Here is a 15,969-nt window from a genome sequence, read left to right on the forward strand (position 1 = left end):
GTCTGCTGTAAAGCAGTGTTGTTGTTGATCCTGGTCTTGGGAACCCAAATGGGTGCACATTATTGTTTTTACCTTAGCACTACACTCAATAACCAAGGCTTGATGATGAGTTGATCACTTGAATCAGCTGTGTAGTGCTAGGGCAAAATAATTAAATTAAATAAAAAATGTACCCCTTTGGGACCCCAGGGCAAGGATAAAGACACTACTGTAAACTACTGTAAATTTGAACATAATTCATGCCTTGGTGGTATGCAATGTGCACTACTTATGCAATGTTATTTTTGAGCCACTAAGGGTCAGTGATGTCTAGAGGAAGGCTTATCTCGAGATAGGCCAATAGGAATAACACACTGTAATGTAAAGTGGTACCAACACATGCTTTCCATGCTTAAATAGCTAAATTAACAGAAAATCATATATTTTAATACACATATAATTTTAACCTTCACTTTAGGCCCAAGCATTTGAGTAGATACATGAAACTGTAGTGTGTACTGTACTAAATTGAGTACTGAAAACATGGGCCATTGATAAAACATTTTTAGACTACCTTTGTACTTCGTAAACACATTACCCATGATGATGAGTTGCACATATAGAAGCCCATCAAATAATATAGGCCTGTCATTTAATAAGATTCTACAGATTCAAAATTACATATCTAAAATGTAACTTTATCTACAAATTTGAGTTCTACCTAGATTGTAGATAAATAAACTAAAACGATAAACTCAGGTTATGACACTTGTATAACAATAATTTTTTAGGACCCAGAACGCTTCTATGGAAAGAAGGAGGAGTTTGTGAATGATTGACATGTCACCAGAGTGCGATCTACAGTGGAGAAAACTACAGCTTGTCGCCGAGTCACTGTGATTATTACAAAACACAGAAAATGTTATTTGCTTCCGTTGATTCTGCTTTAAAAAACGTTTAGACGATCAAAGGATGAATATGTACCGGTAATTTACGCCTTGAAGCCTTTCTAGTCGAGCTGATAATGCTTAAAATGAAGCTGCCCATGAGAACGGCGGAGGCAGGAGGAGACGACACGGCCGAGGAACAGCCCGATCTCCATATTCCAAGATCGGTCTCCGACAAGCCCGAAGATTCCTCCAGACACCCAGGATATCCATCTCAATTGGATAAAGAGGCCGTTTTCGAATGGTTTGGTTTGCATTTAAATCCTGCCAAGCGGATCGAGTTTATGTGCGGACTGCTGCATATGTGCCAGCCACTTGAGCTCCGGTTTTTGGGCTCCTGTCTGGAAGACTTGGCTCGGAAAGATAACCACGTTCTACGGGATGTCGAGATAAGGGCCAACAATCCGAATGATCTGGCCATTTTATCAGATGTTATCGACCCTGTCGTGCGCTCCAAACTGCTGGTCTGCTTGTCTCTTCTGGGATCTGACAGCAGGGAGTGTGCGGGAATACTATTTAGGATATTGAGCCATGTGGATCCCTCCTTGTTATTCAAAAACTATGGCTATTCTGTTTCGCCCTTCAAGGACTCTCAACATCACCCGTTCTATTCTCCGTGTGTGGACGGGAAAGCGTTCGGGAGAACAGAACAGAATTGCGGGCTTCCAATGGAGGCAGTGATCGGACCCTTGGAACAGTTGGCGCTGCTTTTTACTATGGCCTCCTTGCATCCAGCGTTCCCGTTTCATCAAAGAGAAAAAGTTCTAGAACAGCTGGACAAAATTCAACTTGCTATAGAGGACGAGAGACAGCAGAATCAGCGCAGAATAAACGCCCAGGTAACATTGATTAGCAGTTTGATTGACTAGTGTGTTAGATAACGTTAACTGGGGTTGTCACTAGTTACCACACAGCCACAAAGACTAATAAACATTAATTAAAAATAAAAAGCTTTTTGGCCTAAATTTAAGGTTAGTCGTGTGGTAAGGTTGGGTTTAAAATCAGATTTTAAAAATATACATTTTAGAAATAGGCGGGGTTTAGCCATAATTATGACTGTGGTTGTAGTAACTAGTGACGACCGTTAACTGGTTGCAAAATGAGTGGTTAACTAACTTTATCTCTGAAGAGTTTGGGCCCACCTGGGTACACGTTTTTGTTTGCCTTAGCACAGATTCAAATAATCAAAGCACGATTGTGAGTAGGACATTTGAATCAGCTGTGTACTAGTAGTTCTACTCCAAAAACCAAAATGTGCACTTGGGAGGGGGGCATGGCCGAGTTTGGGAAACCCCTGAGCCAGATCACGTGATATCTACGGTTCTGACTAGGAGTACAGATTCGACCGATTCGTATCTTAAACATTCTACATAGGCTTCAATTTCCCCCTTAACTTTATTTAATGGTAAGAAGGCAGGAAAAATATGCATACTTTTCCTCATGAAATTGGGAGAACATGCGTACTTTCCTTATGAAACGCCATTTTCCACAACCATTCTAGTGGCTAACTGGTAATCCCGGATGTTGTGTATCAGGTTGAATCTCAGACCAGGGTTTCCGTTTCTTTTATGTGTGCTGCGTTAAAGAACTCTGCATGGTCACTCTGGCAGTGGCAGTACAGTATTTACTGCTATACGGCCTCTGTAGAAGTCGGGGCATTCATACTTCTTGCGCTTCTCAGAGCTGTTGTCAAGGAAGTGAGTTTGTTTATACAGGACCCCCCCACCTACCCTAAACCAATCATGTCAATGCGCAGCTATTGGCATCGGCTAATGGGTATCCTAATAAATCAAATATATAGGGAGCCCTTTGCATTGTTACACAATTTGGGAGGTGCACAGCGATCTGGTGCGGAGCTCGATTTGGCCTCCACAAGCTTCTGGATGCTTCTTCACACTCTCCATACAGAGCCTTCAGACAGCATTGACATATCAAGCATAAATCAGCTATTAGGTTGCAGCAGTCTGTTTTTTTTTCACCCCAAAAAGCCAATTTGTGACCCATCATCTCTTTTTAATCTTCTGTTCCAAATGTTTGAAATTGTGTTTTTTACATTGGATAAAAGTACAGACTCAGAGCTCCAAATGGCATATCGTACGTTGTAGTTGGAGGAAATATGGGGATGTAATGCTGCTTTAAAATGTGATAAACATATAATCCAGTTTAGGAAAAGAGGCATTAAAATTTTTACTTTGATTGTCACACTTGCTCTACATTAATCCGTTGGAAACATATTTAGAAAAGGAATACTTATACCAAATTGCCCAAATGGATTCTCTGAACATTATCCCACCAAGTTACTCCATTAGGCAAACCATTTACAGTGTCAAATTGCCTATTGTATAATAAAGGTAACCTTTCACATTGAACAGCTACAGTGCTGTTCTTTGTTTACGCCCATTTAACATCATTCACAACCACTAAAGCCGTAGATCCACCCATCTCTTAAATAATTCACATTGGAACACATGCACATGTGGCCATCTGATAAAGCAGACAATGGTTAATATTTCAACAATAAAATATTTTATTCACTTCAAGTGCTATAACGGTAGTAGCCTACAATTAGGAAATGTAATACACAAAGGCTTAGGTAAAAACAATATCTAGGCCTATATCATAAAATCCTTTTGAGGGACTTTGGTTTAGGTCATGTTATGATATCTTTGGAGCAATATTGGCCTTTTCATTGCAAAAGTCCTGATCTTCTCAACTTAGCAGTTGTCCCTTTTAATGTAACTTTGGTTTGGTTAGCGTGCTAATCTATTAGCATTCACACCACAGTGGCTGTTTTCAGTAGCTAGCTAGTTAAACATGACAAACTGGCAAACATGAAAAAGATTATCGTCATGCATGCCATAGTACATCAGCAATCAACATTAACATCACGAAAGTGCTGTTTGAATGAATGCTTGCGAGCTTTCTGCTGCCTACCATCGCTCAGTCAGACTTCTCAATCAAATCATAGACTTAGTTATACCATGATAACACACAGAAATACGAGCCGTAGGTCATTAATATGGTCGAATCCGGAAACTATCATCTCGAAAACAAGACGTTTATTCTTTCAGTGAAATACGGAACCGTTCCGTATTTTATCTAACGGGTGGCATCCCAAAGTCTAAATACTCCTGTTACATTGCACAACCTTCAATGTTATGTCATAATTACGTAAAATTCTGGCAAATTAGGCGGCCCAAACGGTTGCATATACACTGACTCTGCGTGCAATGAACGCAAGAGAAGTGACACAATTTCACCTGGTTAACATTGCCTGCTAACCTAGATTTCTTTCAGCTAAATATGCAGGTTTAAAGATGTATACTTCTGTGTATTGATTTTAAGAAAGGCATTGATGTTTATGGTTAGGTACACATTGGATGATCTAGAAGAAAAAGAAACGCACACCTATTAAGACGAGGTGCTGGCTAGCGGAGTAGAAACTTGAAAATAAAAGAGAGCCGCACACTCATGGAGCTCAGATGCAAAAATGTACTTATCCAGTTGCGGCCCACTTCTTGGAGGCAGGCCACTCGATTTCGTCTCTGCGTTACATTGGCATCGAACATGTCACCCTCCCTAGGAGAGGGGGTGACCTTGATAATTTATTGTTAAAACGAGAGGCTGCCTGGATCTTTAATTTAAAGACCATTGCACCCTTCGGTCTCAACGTAGACTTTGATCTGAAGCCATTCTTGTGATTATTGTGACTTTGCCATTGTAATTGTTTGTAAACTTGTGTAGTTAATCCATGAGCGTATGCTGTCCATTTGTTGTTTGTATGCTGTTCTTTGTATGACATTTTAATATTTGATTATTAACCAATGATATTAGGCCACTCTTGGCCATGATTACAGACACCTGTGTCTTTTGACACTATATAAACGAGTCATCCCGCAGTGTTTGTGATTACACCCAGATGAAGACAGCTTGGCTGTCGAAACGTTGGTATTACATTTTTGCATCTGAGCTCCTAGCTAGCAACTTACCTTGGCTTACTGCATTCGCGTAACAGGCAGTCTCCTTGTGGAGTGCAATGAGAGGCAGGTGGTTAGAGCGTTGGACTAGTTAACTATAAGGTTGCAAGATTGAATCCCCCGTGCTGACAAGGTAAAAATCTGTCGTTCTGCCCCTGAACGACGCAGTTAACCCACCGTTTCTAGGCCTTCATTGACAATAAGAATGTATTCTTAACTGACTTGCCTAGTTAAATAAAGATTAAATAAAGGGGTAAAAAAATATATATATTTTTAAATCTGCCAAATCTGTATCCAAAAATACAGATTTTCCGATTTGTTATGAAAACTTGAAATCGTCCCTAATTAATCAGCCATTCCAATTAATTGGTTGACCTCTACTACATATACCCCGACTCTGCTTACACAGAACAAAAGAGAAGTGACACAAGTGGAACAGCCACTTTACAATAGTGCATCTAAATCTTTTAAGGGGGGGGGGGGGGGGGGTGAGAAGGATTACTTTATCCTATCCTAGATATTCCTTAGAGGTGGGGTTTCAGGTGTCTCCGGAAGGTGGTGATTGACTCCGCTCCGTTATCCCAACCGTCCCGTGGGGGGGCACACTGACCCCGTAGAGATTTTAACAAAACAATCTCGCAATCTCACTCCTGGAGAATACACACATAATCAACATGACTAGGGTATGTATGGAGTAATGTTAGCTAAAGTAATTGTTAGATGAGCAATGCCCATTGCATGTATTATACATTAGCAGTTTCCCAAAGTTTGTTGGTGATTATGAACTTTATTTAGCTTGCTGTGCATTGTGGAAGGATATGGGGGATATTGTCAACATTGAGTTGTGCCAGTGCACGATCTGTACATGCAGCTAATGTTTCAGCCTTGTTGGCTTTTAGCTAGCTAGCTAAGTTACTGGCTAATGTTAGTTGACTAGCTAACTGGCAATAGCAACCAAGGACATTCACTATCTTATTTCTGCTTATTTGTTTGTGCTTTGATGACACGAACATGTCAACGCCAACAGTTTACACCGATGACTTCAGCCATGTGAAAAACCTTCCATAGCAAAATATAGCTAGCTTCCTTTGCTTGTAGCTCTCATGCGACTGTTGTTTAGCTAGCTGCTGTTGCTGGGGCAACCCATGTGCTTTGGTCCAGTTTTAGAAATCGTTGAGATTCGACTGAAAATATGTCAGCATTGTCATAAATTCTACAAAAAGGTAGCAAAATGTTTTGAGCACTTGAGAGCGATACATTTTATTCAAACTGTTGCTCCTACAAACTTATTCTGACTGAAAGGTGGCAAGTCTAGTGGTCACTTTGTGGATGCTGTAGGCTCTTTCTTATCCAACGACTAGATATTGAGCTAGGTCAAGGCAAGAAATTGTGTTTTTTTCCCCAATGCTAATGAACGTGTTAAAAATATGGTACATAGTTCTCTGTATCAACTGGACGGCTTATGACTAGGCGGGGAGAGTGTTTACCTCCAAGTTGATTTGCAAATTGTCATTGACATTGGTGTCATATTGGCTTAGATATGATGGTGGAAGATTTTAATTTAAAATTGAACTTCAACCAATGCCAGGGAGGGGGGGCTATCACCCCCACAATAATGAGTATTATATCCCAATGTCTTACAAAAGGCTGAAAGAGTATGGCTAGTTCTCAATGGTTGACATTTGACAGATGGGGGAAGATGCCGTATTTGTTCAAATTAATCAGCTTTTGCACCAACAAGCACTCTTCCTTTTGAAATACAGTATTATATATTTTTTTGTGGCTTATGAATTGATCCATCCATTGATGGCCCTAAGTAAGGCTGCACATCTCATTTTGTCTTTTAGAGTTTGTGACATATTCATGGAAATATCCAGAATTCTCGCTAGGTGTGGAAAATCCCCACTCAAGAGTGCTTGAACATACTTGTGGAATAGACACTGGCTGGAATGCACTTTTAACCAATCAGCATTCAGGATTAGACCCACCCGTTGTATAACAGCCGCTATGCCCTACGTTAGGAATTTAATAGTGTTTACAGGGGACTGGTTGTCATCTCTTCCAATACAAAACGCCACCATGGAATCAACCCCCCGAAATACACTTGCTCGTCTTTACGGGCATTTCACAAAGAGTTATGTGCTGTGCTGCGTGCAAGGTATTTGGCCTTGTGGCCTACTGCACTGCAGGCCTGGCGACTCTGCAGGGAGAAGGAAGTTATGTCCGAGTGTGGGGCTCAAAACCATGCTGGAAACCAAGGGCTTGAAACCAACTGAGCATTAGGTGACCGACTGCAGAATATAGGATACGGGGAGGCCAGCCAGGGTCTCAGTTTGTTGACAGAGAGGGATTTCCTTCTTGGGGTGCTGCATCTTAACAGGGTGTCCTCTCTTCTCCTTGTCTACTTGCCTTTACTGATTTAAACAAGCTATTTGGCCAAGTGAAAGCAAATTCCTTATGACTTTATACTGATTGCAGGCCTATATTTGTATTGGAGTGGTACTTGTCACTGTGTAGGCTATAAAAATAACAGACACATCCATGATTTTATTTTCTCCGTACTTTGAATAGGCTATATACTGAACATTTCTGTGACAACCCGTGGTCACGTCCTATTTCCACTTGTGTTTCTAGTATAGTTTTAATACAGTTCTGTGTTGGGCAATCATCCATGTTGACTGTAGTGTTGTTGACCCACTTGTCCACTGAAATAGTTACATCTCTATGTGTGCCTGATGTCATATTTAGCCACTTGGAGAAAGAGATGTTGAAGCCAGCAGCACACAACCTCACAACTCAGATTGACTTACACTCTCATAGACAGCAATTATGATCTGAAGAACAGCTACTAGCGCTCAAGTGAAATGGCGTGAGGTTGTAATGTGTTGTTATAGCAAACACTGTCCCAATCCACCCTCTCCACCCCCGCAGTTTACCAGCAAAGAAGAGAGTTCAGTCACTCTGAGCCAAGAGTGACCACAATTGGACCTCTCAATTCCTAGGAGTTTACTAATGAGGTACTTGCTCAAGTACTGGCCTTTTTTGTTGTTGTTGCCTAGGCTACACCAGGTGGAATTGCTTGGGTAAGAGGGTGAATCTCCAACATGTGTTGCTGTGTTCAATGTATAGGACAGGTAGGATAGTGTAAACAGGAAAGTTGCAAATCTGATGTCGAAGAGACAAATCTTACTTCACATACTTGGGTTATTTTCTAACTTTGAATTTGAATTCATTTACTTTTTTTTTTTTACAGCGTCCCGCTTTGATTGAAACAAATCTTCCCATATATCTTTGCCCAGGGAAGATGTGGTCAGAAAGAGGCTTTTTGGACCAGAATGTCAATACATTTAGGAGATGCTCAGCTCAATGTTGATCCATTTAGCATATCCTACCATGAGACGTCTTCATCGTTGAAAAATATAAATAGTTTGATATAATTTAAAAGCCTACAAACAGGGTTGTCAAACTATTTTATAATGAAAATAAATAATAGCTTTTTGTGAAAAACTTTTAACGTGAATAATCTATCACATCAGTTATCTTTTTTTCATATTCACATGTTGTAGCTTAGACCCTACTTTCCATCACCTGAGGTTTTTGTGGTGTGCCCGCCATTGGTTGAGAGACAACATGCTCTTGAATACAGGGTGGGTGTCATTTCAATAATAGAAATAGAATGTACCTATCCCTTCAGACCACTGTAATTTAGCTGGTACACCATTGACATTTAACTTGAATTCACATTTTTACTTCTAATTACTACCACAAAGATGGCGGCCGGTCCACCCACTGTTTAATGTGATCTTAAATGGTCATGTCTATTCAATGATCTATATTTTATATGATTTCAATAGGAAATTGTTGATGGATTGACAGTATAATTTAAACAACGGATATTCCCTCCCATTCAATTCAACACTCTCTGATGTGTGGTCCAGAGGAGGCTGGTTGGCGGAGCTAAAGGAGGACTGGGTCATTGGAATGGCATAAATGGAACGGAGTCAGACGTGGTTTCCATATGTTTGTGTTTGATACCGCTCCTATAGCTCCTCCTACCAACCTCCACTGGTGTGGACCTCCAACTGTCTTTGTGGCACCATTTGACAGTAGGCATTTCAATTTTATTCCCATTTTAGTCCATTTATCAGCAAAAACATAACACTCGCCCTGTATTCAAGAGCATGTTGTCTCAACCGATTGCGGTCACAACACTAAAACCTCAGATGTAAGTAGGGTCTAAGCTACAGCATATGTGAATATTAAAAATATATGAGTTTATGCATTTTTAATATTTTTAACCTTGAACGCAAAATTTGAAATAGTTTGACAACCCAGTTTGTAAGCTATTAAATGTTATCAATCTCAACCATTTAATTTCTACTGATGAAGACATTGGTATCTCATGTTATGGTGGCGTATGCAAAATAGGTCAACTTTGAGCACCTTTATCTCTTGAATGTTTTGGCATCTAGGTCCAAAAAGTCACTTTGAGTACTTCTACAATGGGTAAACATTTATGGAAAGTTTTGTTCATATCAAAAGCGGTGCTGTCAAAGTTATAGAATTCAAGTGGATTTACCCAACGGTAAGCAGGCTCATAGAGGGACTCCCTCTGCAGTTCAACATGCAGTTCATTACATCAATCTCCACTGAACCATGTTGGATGAAAAAGAGTGATGTCCACTGACTAACCCGTTCCAGAAATAGACTTTGATGGCCTCATGGTGAATCACCTCTCTCCACTGCAGCAGCAGCAGATGTCCAGTTAATGCCAAATTTAATCAGAGCTCCCATTTGTAAGGCCAGTTGTTGTTCCTGGACCATGTCAAATGTAAAGAGGGAGGAAACGCTTCAAGCCAGCAGAAGCCGATGTGGTCGCTGTGTTTTGTTGTGTTTGGCATCATTCAAGTGCCACTGATCTAGGACTAAGGCTATCCATCTATTGAATGCTATGGTTGGTTTTCCCCTGGTATATTTGAAGCATACAGGACTAGGCTTTTGCTATTATCATATAAGCCCTCGTACCAGTTCTCCAATAGCATTACTGTATCTGTCCCCTCTCTCTCCTCTGGCTTGTGTTGGGGCTTGTGGTGCGCTGATATGCCAGGGCTGAACTGTGTTCTGTTCTTCCATGACCTTCAGCGGAGGCATAACTGTCAGTCTGTTTGTCAGCTCTGCCTCCTAGCTGATAGCCAGGGACCAAAGCCCTGACCCCTTCTCATGGGCTGCAAGCAGGGCGCGTGTGCGTGCAAAAAGAGATCTCTGGGAATTGATGCAGCAAAACCCATGATCAATTATGAATATGTAAATGCTAATTGATTCTATCAAGGATGTAATGAAGTACATTAATACTGTGTTTAGGGTTGCACTTTTTGAGGAATATTCAGAGGTGGAAACTTTCCGTGGGTATATATGCAAATTAATATTAATAACATTTAAATGTAGATGCTTTTTTGCATTGGATATATTTACCATATCATATGGAGACAGAAACATAAACCTTTTACCTTATCATAAGTAGACATATTTGCAAATTATTAAAACCTTCCAATAGAAATTTAAAAAACAATTTACTTACAAATGGAACTTTTAATTAAATGAGTTGACTTCACATGTGATGATTTCACTGAACAACAAGAAAGGGAATATTGAATGATCCCCAGTGATCCATCGCATCTCCGAAAAATATTTTCAGCGTACATCTGTAAAATGATACCCAAAGCTTTCGTTTCTAGGCTGTCTTCCTCTCATGCTTCCATGTCTTCTCCCTGGACCTCCTCCTGTCATCGGAATGTTCAATCCCAATGATAATAACTGATAATCAATAGCTCTGACCAATCCCGAGATCTGTAAGACCATGGGTTTAATAATAATTAGTCAAAGACTCAGCCTATGCCAAAAGATAGTACAGTTTATTCACGAGAATGTTCTGAAGTCCATTATACAAAGACATCCATTTTATAGCTGCGCACATACTTCCACACAAACAGTACATATCCTACGCACATACATACACACCAACAGTAGGTATCCTACACACATACATACCACCAAACAGTAGGTGAGTTTTATCCTTCTCCATAGTTCTCACCACTGTGTATCACTACCCAGCCGACCGTTCTATTCCCCCGAGATTAGGGGAACCTTGAGAAGTACTCCCTATGCTATCATACATTTCTCAGAGACCTAGCCAGATCGGTCCAAACAGTTTTTAATTGTTCTCGTTTTTCTTCTTCGGCACACACATACAAGTTCAAATCCTAAGCTACGCCTTGCTCAGACAGTGCGTTTTTCCACTATACAGATGCATTGTTAATTCGGACTAAAACCACACGCATCAGATTATAATTTTATGATGCTAATCAATTTCATACAATTATAAGGTTTCAGAGTGGAATTATGTAATCATTATCTTTCAACATTTAAAATATTTTATCACCTCCTCAATGTCCTGTCACTTTCCAACCTGGTTGAGGATGGCTGGTTGTCAAAAAGCCTAAAATGGATGGCCACCAATTTTTCAACCCTTGTATTGGTCAGCCTGTTGCGTGCTTTGGTGTGTTTGTTCCCAAACAAGGACCAGTTGTGCTCTGAGGTGGCTGATGTTGGTGGGATATGGAGGATGATGGAGGCAACAGGGGAAAGAACCTCAGATCCACCAAGTGGCTGATGTGATATGTTGGCATGACTGCCATATTGCATGTCCATCCCAAAGCCCTTGCTTGGAAGTGTACTTTGCCAGACTGCCAAGAACCTTGCCCTCATCCAGACCAAGGTGGCAAGACACGGTAGTGATGACACCATAGGCCTTGTTGATCTCTGCACCAGACAGGATGCTATTGCCAGCATACTTGGGGTCCGACATGTACACTGCGGCATGTAAGTGTTTCAGGCAGAAGTCTTCCAGCTTTTGATGCATTTCAGAACTGTAGTTTCCTCTGCTTGGAGCAACAGTGAAGTGAGCAAGGCAGTACGGATTTCTTCTCTTACATTTGCAAGCAGAGACTGAACATCAGACAGGATGGCATTGTCTCCATCAATCCGTACAATGTCTACTGCTATAGGTTTCAGGCTCACCACTCTCTCCCAAAATATATCACCCAGGAGGATCCTCTCGACAGACTGTGATATGGCCATTTCTTGGAGAGACTCCTTCCCCTCCAGGAGACTGTCAAACATGATGACAACACCACCCCGCCGAGTGTTGCTGGGCAGCTTCAATGTGGTGCTCTTATTCTTTTCACTTTGCTTGGTGAGGTAGATTGCTGCTATAAGTTGATGACCCTTTGCATACCTAAGCTTTTCCTTGGGTCTCTTGTAGAGGGTATCCATTGTTTTCCGTGCCATTATGTCCTTGAGGAGCAGATTCAATGCATGAGCAGCACAGCCAATGGATGTGATGTGAGGGTAGGACTCCTCCACTTTAGACCAAGCAGCCTTCATGTTCACAGCATTGTCTTTCACCAGTGCAAATACCTGCTGTGGTCCAAGGTCATTGATGACTGCCTTCAGCTCACCTGAAATGTAGAGACCGGTGTGTCTGTTGTCCCTTGTGTCTGTGCTCTTGTAGAATACTGGTTGAGGAGTGGATATTATGAATTGAATTATTCTTTGCCCACAAACATTTGACCACCCATTAGAGATGATTGCAATACACTCTGCTTTCTCTATGATTTGCTTGACCTTCACGTGAACTCTGTTGAACTCTGCATCCAGCAAATTAGTAGATTAAGCATGTCTGGTTGGAGGGGTGTATGCTGGGCGAAGAACATTCAGAAATCTCTTCCAATACACATTGCCTTTGAGCACCAAAGGTGAACCAGCTACATATACAGCTCGAGCAAGACATTCATCAGCATTTCTCTATGTTCCTCCATTGAGTCAAAAAAAACTTCTTCTTCTGTTGCTATCGATAAGGTGTCTGATTCATCATTTTCACCTTGAGTAGAAGTGGAGAGACTTTTGTCAGAGGTTGCTTGTTGTGAGCGCTGAGGGAACTTTATGTACTTGGCCAGATGATTCTGCATCTTTGTTGCATTCTTCACATATGATTTGGGACAGTATTTGCAAATGTGCACAGCTTCACTGCAGTGAAATGTCTCCACACATCAGATAGTGCCCGTGGCATTTTCCTGTAAAGATTAAGGGGGAAAAAAATAAATACAATTCCATGTACAGAAATAGTTAAGCAGTTAGATTAAACAACTCCTTTGTAAGATAAATGTTTTAAAATTAAACCTGTATGGAAACGGGTGAATTAACACTCCTCAGTTAGCAGGCTCAAGCTAGCTAAAACTAGCTGAAATTGTTAACAAGTTAGAAATGATTTAAAAAACACTTTGCTGTAGGATACTATTTACTAGTTAACAGAAAATCATGTATGTCATAAAATATATTCACCCCACCCAGTATTGTAATCAAAACTTACCACAAAGCTTGTAGTCCTTGGCTCAGACAGTGTACTGGTGTGGGCTCAATAGCATCTCATTAGTGTGCAAGATCTTGAGAATCAGCTGCACATGTGATGGAAGCATGCACTGTGCATGCATAGGGTTGCATTTCCATTGAATTGGGGACAGTTCAACCAAAATATGCCACAAGACCTAGAATTGCCTTGTGTATCCCACAAAAAGGGTTCATTGTTATAAGCTCACTTTTTTCGATGAATTTAAGCAAAATTCCCCAAATTCCCGGGCTTAACTTCCCATGGAAACATACCGGAACGTTTCCAACCCTTTGCAACCCAAGCTGTGTGAGTGTGTGGTGGAGGGCTGGCTGCTGTATGTCTCATCCCCTATCCTATGCAAGTGTTCAAAGACCAACTTATGAACAACGGCATGGGTCCCTGATGGACAAAAGCACCACTGCAACAATGGCACAGGCGGCAACATTTTAGTATTCGACCAGATAGCCGTTTGCTCACACCTGACAGATGTTCTGGGAGCTTGATAGTTTGATTCATCTTGGTGACCTTGCTGTGTGGGATGTCATCTTAAATGCCCGAGTACAGCTGTGATGTTGAAAGCTTTCTACTCACTAGTCCCTTTGTGTTCCGACAGCACAACAAGGCCCAGAAAGCAGAGGAGCATGGCCCAGCAGCAGTCACCATCGAGGCCAGTCTGGGTGAGAGGACGCAGGCACAGGCTCGCCACGCCAGCCAGACACCCCCCAGCAGAAGGGCCCAAAGGGAAGGTAAGCCAGTGAAGAACACACAAGTGTATACACACACACCCACCCCCACAGTGTTACAAATCCCTCACAGTCAATTGGGAAGAAAATTACGACTGTATGCACAGCCCCATATATTTAAACTATTATTACTGTGAAGCAGTTCCAATAAGACTGTACAGTATGTGCTAATCCTCTTCCCTCTCTCCTCACAGCCGTGCATGTAGAGAAGATCGTGTTGAAGGGGATCTTACGGAGGAGGACAGACAGGGAATACAATTTTGTGGTATGTTCCCAGTCATTGCAGTGTATTAAACTTACCTTTTCCACTGGTCCCACTGATGCTACCAAAGATTTGGTCGCACCAATTGTCTCATAAAAAAAAAAAAAACATGATCATTGATAATGACCTGGCCTGTGTCCCATAATGTGCCTGCATTCCATACGGAACCAGGCTAATCATGACTAGCCATTTTTTTTATTAGCATGCTCTTGTGTTCTTACGTTGATTTTATAGATTTACAGCAAAGTAAAGAAAGTGAATTGCAGATTTCAAAGTGCCATGTGTTATTTTCTGCTAAATCCTCTAGAGGGTAGAATTTTAGAAAACTATATTTTTTCCATCTATGTCTACAACAATGCTTAAACCACATCAGGGAACAATTTGAGGTCTGGGAAAAAAACCTGAGAAACGTAGATTTTGTTTTCTGTAGTTACCCTTTAACCTTTCTGGCGCAGGCGTTCCGCTAGCGACCCACCTCGACAATATCCTGTGAAACTGCAGAGCGCGAAAATCAAATTACAGAGATATAAATATTTAACATTCATGAAAATACAAGTGTCATACATCAAAATAAAGCTTAACTTCTTGTGTTATCCTGCCGCTGTCAGATTTCAAAAAGGATTTACGGCAAAAGCACACCATGCGATAATCTGAGGACAGCGTCCCGCATTCAAAAGCATGAAAAACATTTTTCAACCAGGCAGGTGCGCCACGAAAGTCAGAAATGGCGATATAATAAATGCCCTACCTTTTGGAGATCTTTTTCTGTTGGCCCTCCAAAAGGTCCCAGCTACATCACAAATAGTCATTTTGTTCGATAATGTCCTTCTTTATATCCCCAAAAACTCAGTTTAGCTGGCGCGCTTCATCCAATAATCCACCAAAATGCGGATTCAAAATGCATACAAAATTAATCCCAAACGTTACCAATAAACTTATCCAAACAAGTCAAGTCAAACAACATTTATAATCAAACCTAAGGTGCCATAATACGTAAATAAATGATAAAATTTAAGACAGAGAATAGTATGTTCATTACCGGAGATAAACAACAAAGAACGAGCTCTCATCCACACGCATGAAAACACTACAGCTAAAATGTGAGCCACTTAGAAAAACTACAAATTCTAGACTAAAATGAAAGACTGTTGACATCTAGTGGAAGCCCTAGGAACTGTAATCTGGGAGGATTTCGCCTCATAATAAACATGACAGCCATTGGAAACAGTGGTAGGCTGAACTTTTTGTTTTGGATGGTTTGTCCTCGGGGTTTTGCCTGCCTTATTAGTTATGTTATACTCAGACATTATTTTAACAGTTTTAGAAACTAGAGTGTTTTCTATCTAAATCTACCAATTATATGTATATCCTAGCTTCTGGGCCTGAGTAACAGGCAGTTTACTTTGGGCACACTTTTCATCCGGACGTGAAAGTACTGCCCCCTAGTCCAAAGAGGTTTTCAGGTGTACCCTTTAACAGCCATACTGTTGTTTGACTAGCTGTGTTTCTGTAGCCATAGGTGGCGCGTGAGTTTCAAGTTTGGGGAAGAACATTTTCACCATAAAAACTCACCTTTATGATAAAGGATCACCGCATTTGCATTACCACATTTGCA

The 15,969-nt window shown here is 41.0% G+C and overlaps 1 protein-coding gene across 3 annotated transcripts in view; it reads left to right on the forward strand.

Annotated features, from left to right (window-relative positions):
* Positions 1–819: 819 nt before the first annotated feature.
* LOC124039682 (zinc finger CCHC domain-containing protein 2-like) overlaps positions 820–15,969 on the forward strand; it is a 65,648-nt gene continuing 50,498 nt past the window's right edge. For all 3 annotated transcript variants that reach the window (XM_046355905.1, XM_046355907.1, XM_046355906.1), the window contains exons 1-3: positions 820–1,765; positions 13,963–14,095; positions 14,287–14,357. In XM_046355905.1, the coding sequence (XP_046211861.1) occupies positions 1,004–1,765; positions 13,963–14,095; positions 14,287–14,357 (966 nt within the window). In that variant the 5' untranslated portion in view covers positions 820–1,003. The remainder of the gene's footprint in view (positions 1,766–13,962; positions 14,096–14,286; positions 14,358–15,969) is intronic.

Source organism: Oncorhynchus gorbuscha, linkage group LG07 (genome assembly GCF_021184085.1).
Source record: "Oncorhynchus gorbuscha isolate QuinsamMale2020 ecotype Even-year linkage group LG07, OgorEven_v1.0, whole genome shotgun sequence".
Lineage (NCBI taxonomy): Eukaryota > Metazoa > Chordata > Actinopteri > Salmoniformes > Salmonidae > Oncorhynchus > Oncorhynchus gorbuscha.